We start from the raw sequence: 4651 nt of genomic DNA on the forward strand, positions 1-4651 counted from the left end.
AGAACCGTTCTCCATCACGATGATCCGATTGCTATCCATAATCGTGATAACGGGGCATTCTTTAAAACTGCTCCTACATTAAAGCGATTTAAAGCGATTGCTTGCCGAATTACACTTTATCTTCATTTGTTAATCGCAGTTGCGATTGATTGACAACAAATTCAGCGCATAATTAGGCATGTTGAGATATTATTAGGTATAACAACAAAAATTAGAGAGGAGCAAGAGATTGATACATGTTAACGAGTAGTTCCATTCGGCCTATCCAATGCAGTCCGACGACATCGAAGATCAACGGATTCCACGGAGTATCCCAGGTCCTCCGCAGCTGCCGCCGTTAATCAAAGGCCAGAAACTAAAAAGTGTAAGTGGCGTTTCAATCACTCAAACAGCAGATCTTAATTCTCAGTATCGTTGAATTAAACAGTTCGTCAGATTCACATAAGCTTTTTACTAATATAATTATATTTTTCTATAATTTCCTTTTTTATAACATTTCTATAAATTGAGATTTCTTTAATGGCTGTCCTCTTGCTTATTTCTAATAAATAATTGTGACATTAGGATTGTTAAAATTATCAGTAATAATGCAATTGAAAGAATTTGAAGGGATTTTCAGTTTAATAATTAATTTCAATTCCAGGGGCCTTACACTATCACTGTGACAGATGAAATGGTAGCACAGAGGGAAAGGGAGAATTTAGAACTGTACAAAGCCTGGACGCGGGAACAGCGCAGAAGGAACATGTTACCGCAAGAAGATGCCGACGAATTTATAGGCGACTTCAAAGACATCATTGTCAGGAGAAGCTTTGTCCGCAAGGTTTTCTGCCTCCTCACACTGCAGCTGATATTCACTGTCTTCGTCATAGCCATCTTTTTGTTCTGGTGAATGCACACAGAAGAGAAGTATTCTTTTCAATTCTGTACTTTAAGCTTCTATTATGATCTTCTGAATTATTTTTCAGGGATGAAGCACAGAAGTTTATGATAGTGTATTGGTATCTATGGATCGTTGCCATGTAAGATTGCTTAGATAAAAACGCTTTCTTGTTATTAACTTGTGATATTAAATGAAATGAAATGAGAGAACGAAGACAATATAAATAATATTATTAATAAATATAATATGATAAAATGTGTGTTATATGATAGTAATGATAATATATAATAATATTAATATAAGTATTATATTGGGTCATCTAAAAAGTATCCGCGGTTTTTTGTCACTAGATAGTGTTGATGGTCAACACATCTAGTGACAAAAAACCGCGGATACTTTTTAGATGACCCAATAATATCAGTCTATTTCTTTTTATTAAAAATAACTCTAAGGTTTTAAAAAATCAAATGTATTTATTAATTGATCGTACTTTTTATTTTAATTAATACTTTTTTTTAATTATTACTTTTTATTTTAAATAAATTTTAATCTAAATAAACATTCATTTGCATTTTAGAGTGGTCTTCGTCATTTCGTACTGTACTGTATCCTGCTCAGTGCGCGCCAGACGAACGCCTCCATTCAATTACATCTGCCTGATCCTACTGGTACGATTACTTCTTCTTTTTACACAATGGTCCCTGTAAATTAAAATTAATTCAGTTAAATTTCTCATGAATCACAGACAATGGCAATGTCATATCTAGCCGCCTTCGTCTCTGTGTTTTATGACATCGAGGTGATTCTCATCGTTTTGGGCATGACTGCCGTCGTTACGATAACTATAGCTCTTATAGCAACATTCTCCACGGTAATCCCATGTTTTTATTCTATTAGGTGTTGGAATTAATTCGTAGCGTTTTACAAGTGATGGGAAGTACTTTCATTAATGTATTTTTTAATGCTCATGTGAAATAAATAACATTCTTTCATTAAAAAACGCTACGAATTAATTCCAACACCTAATATATTCCCATTGCGATTTTATGTCTCGATGTTTTTTGACTTAGTATACCTTACATTGAAACTTGCATTAAAATATAACATTAATTTTCTCTTAATTTTTTTTTTATTTACTATTCATATTTATGTCTTATAAATATCTTTATATCTTTTAATTATATTTTTTAATTTTTTTATTTCTGATTCAATCTGTATTGTTAAAATATTGCATTAATTACTTTGTCTTTTAATATTTCTCAGAAACTTAATTTCTGTTGTAAATATGCAACTTTATTATTTTTTTCTTTAATTTATTTGCATTTATATTAAATTAGAAACAAAGAATATATAAATGAAGAATCGTTTTATGATGAAATTGCAGTTTGATTTGACAATGAGACCAGGCTTGCTGATGATAATTGGACTGGTTGCGATCGTATCTATTTTTACGGTACTAATAATCCTATTGTTCACTCATATAATGGTTCTACGTCTGATAATAGCTATCATTGGAACGCTCCTGCTCAGCATGGTCAGTGTATTTTGAATTCTCATGAAAAAATCCATTCACCATCGTCCATTTTAGTATTTTAGTTCTTTGGACTTTAAAGCTTCTCGAATTTTTATATCTAGGATGCAACATTGATTTTAATTCAGCTGGAAATTTTTATCTACTTTAGTAGTTCTTTCACTTTTTTATATTAATATAATGCAATTTATACAGCAATTATTAAGAGATATATAATTAAATAATCTAAAATAAAAAAAATAAAAATAAATAAGTATACTAAAAAGAATTATATTGTATTTCTGCATTTTCTGTATATCCATTGCGAAAATTAATCGGGAAGGTTGTCAATAATTAATTTCCTGTAATATAAATTAAAATAAATTAAATAGACAAAACTCAATGATAAAATCATTTTATGTATTTTCAGTATTTGTACTTCGACGTGCAAACAATCATGGGTGGACGCAGAATAGAATTGAGTCCCGACGAAGTCATCTTCGCAACTACGCAGATTTACGTTGACATCATACTGTTGTACCAGTACTTGCTGATATTTATGGGATTCTTTCACCGATGAAGAAAAGGAAATAAACGTCTTTGACGTATTGTAATATTTTACATTGATATATGTATATATCTATACATGTATATACATTTCTATTATGTACTATTACAGTGCTCGCAAAGATTTGTACATTTCGGCCGATTCCGATGCGCTATCCTCGCTGGCCGAGAACGCTCACGTGACGCTCTGGCTCAGGAGCTGTAGTTTAAACGTGCAGAGATCATATTTTATGTTGTAAAAGAATATTTTTTTTGCAAAATAATTTTACTCTTAAAAAAATCAAATAAATTTTCTAAAACATTTTTGTCAATAATTTTTGCTTACCAGAAACCATTCAATAATTGTTATAAATTTACATCGAGAAGTTTCTATAACAGACTTGCGAAGATTAAAGTCAGAAAATACGTGAATCTGGAAATTCCGTGTTTTCTATACGAAGTCTTACAAAGCGATATAGAATCGCTGTTAACTGGATGAGTAAGATTTGCTTCAATCTTTGCAAGTCTGATACTTTTCGATGTAAATTTGTAACAATTATTGAATGATTTCTGATAGGCAAGAATTATTATGACAAAATGTATTAATTATTCTAGAAACTTCTCGATGTAAATTTATAACAATTATTAAATGGTTTCTGATAAGCAAAAATTATTATGACATAATGTGTTAGTTATTCTAGAAACTTCTTGATGTAAATTTATAACAATTATTGAATAGTTTTTGATAGGTAAGAATGACAAAATATTAGAAAATTTAGTATTTGATTTTTTTAAGGAAATAAAAATTATTTTGGAAGAAAAATATTCTTTAATAACGTAAAGTACGATCTCCGTACGTTTAAACTACAGAAACGCCGAGCCTTGAGTGATAGTAAGGGTAGCGCGCCAGAATCGGCCCAAAATATGCAAATCTTTGCGAGCACTGTACTATTATATATATCTTTCTATTATGTACTATTATATATGTATATATATATATTATAACATTTATATAAATATATTAAAATATGATCATATCTTTTGCTTTTGAATTAATTTAATACATTATAATTTTATAATAATTTTATAAATTAGAATTTTATACATCATTGTTACCTTATTTTAATCTAATAAAAATTTTTCTCAGTATTTTTATATAAATTGGAGCACTTTTTCTAATACTAAAAAAATCTTTTTGTAAAATTTTTATATATACAAAAAATATTTTAAAATTTCTTATTCAATTACTTCTAAAAAAGTATCTTAACTTTTTAGCTTTTATAAGATTTCATTAGAAATTATAGAAATCTGATCAAATATGATTATGAGCATTAATTAATGAGCTCTCTTTGATCATTATCATTATTAAGATTCTCTTAGTCATATTCTGGAGTATTATAACATTGCAATATTGCATGGTGGTTGCGAAACGTTGCTGAATTATTGCTGCAAGATTCCAACAATATTAAGATGTCTGCTTTTTGTTATATTGCAATGAAATTCCAGCAATATTGCAATGTAATGTATTTGGATAAATTTCTTACGAAGCTCTGAAGAAAATGAAAATTATTTTCTGTACATTAATCTCATTAACTTTAATTTTTTTACAAATCGCGTTTCTAGTAATATGTGCTTTCTATAAAGCAATTTTTTTATGATAAAATCATAAAATATTTCAATAAATGTAGTATTAATTTTGAAGGATAAATTTA

General features: G+C 28.8%; 1 protein-coding gene across 1 annotated transcript; it reads left to right on the plus strand.

Moving 5' to 3' along the window:
• The first annotated feature begins 227 nt into the window (after positions 1–227).
• Positions 228–4085, plus strand: LOC105145366 (protein lifeguard 3). Its single transcript, XM_011054855.2, has 7 exons — positions 228–364; positions 644–888; positions 969–1022; positions 1461–1551; positions 1629–1754; positions 2268–2417; positions 2824–4085. Exons 1-7 carry the CDS (start codon positions 269–271, stop codon positions 2971–2973), a joined length of 912 nt encoding a protein of 303 aa, XP_011053157.2. The 5' UTR covers positions 228–268; the 3' UTR covers positions 2974–4085.
• Positions 4086–4651: the final 566 nt, after the last annotated feature.

Source organism: Acromyrmex echinatior, chromosome 17 (assembly GCF_024713525.1).
Source record: "Acromyrmex echinatior isolate Ae372 chromosome 17, ASM2471352v2, whole genome shotgun sequence".
In the NCBI taxonomy this organism is placed as follows: Eukaryota; Metazoa; Arthropoda; class Insecta; order Hymenoptera; family Formicidae; genus Acromyrmex; species Acromyrmex echinatior.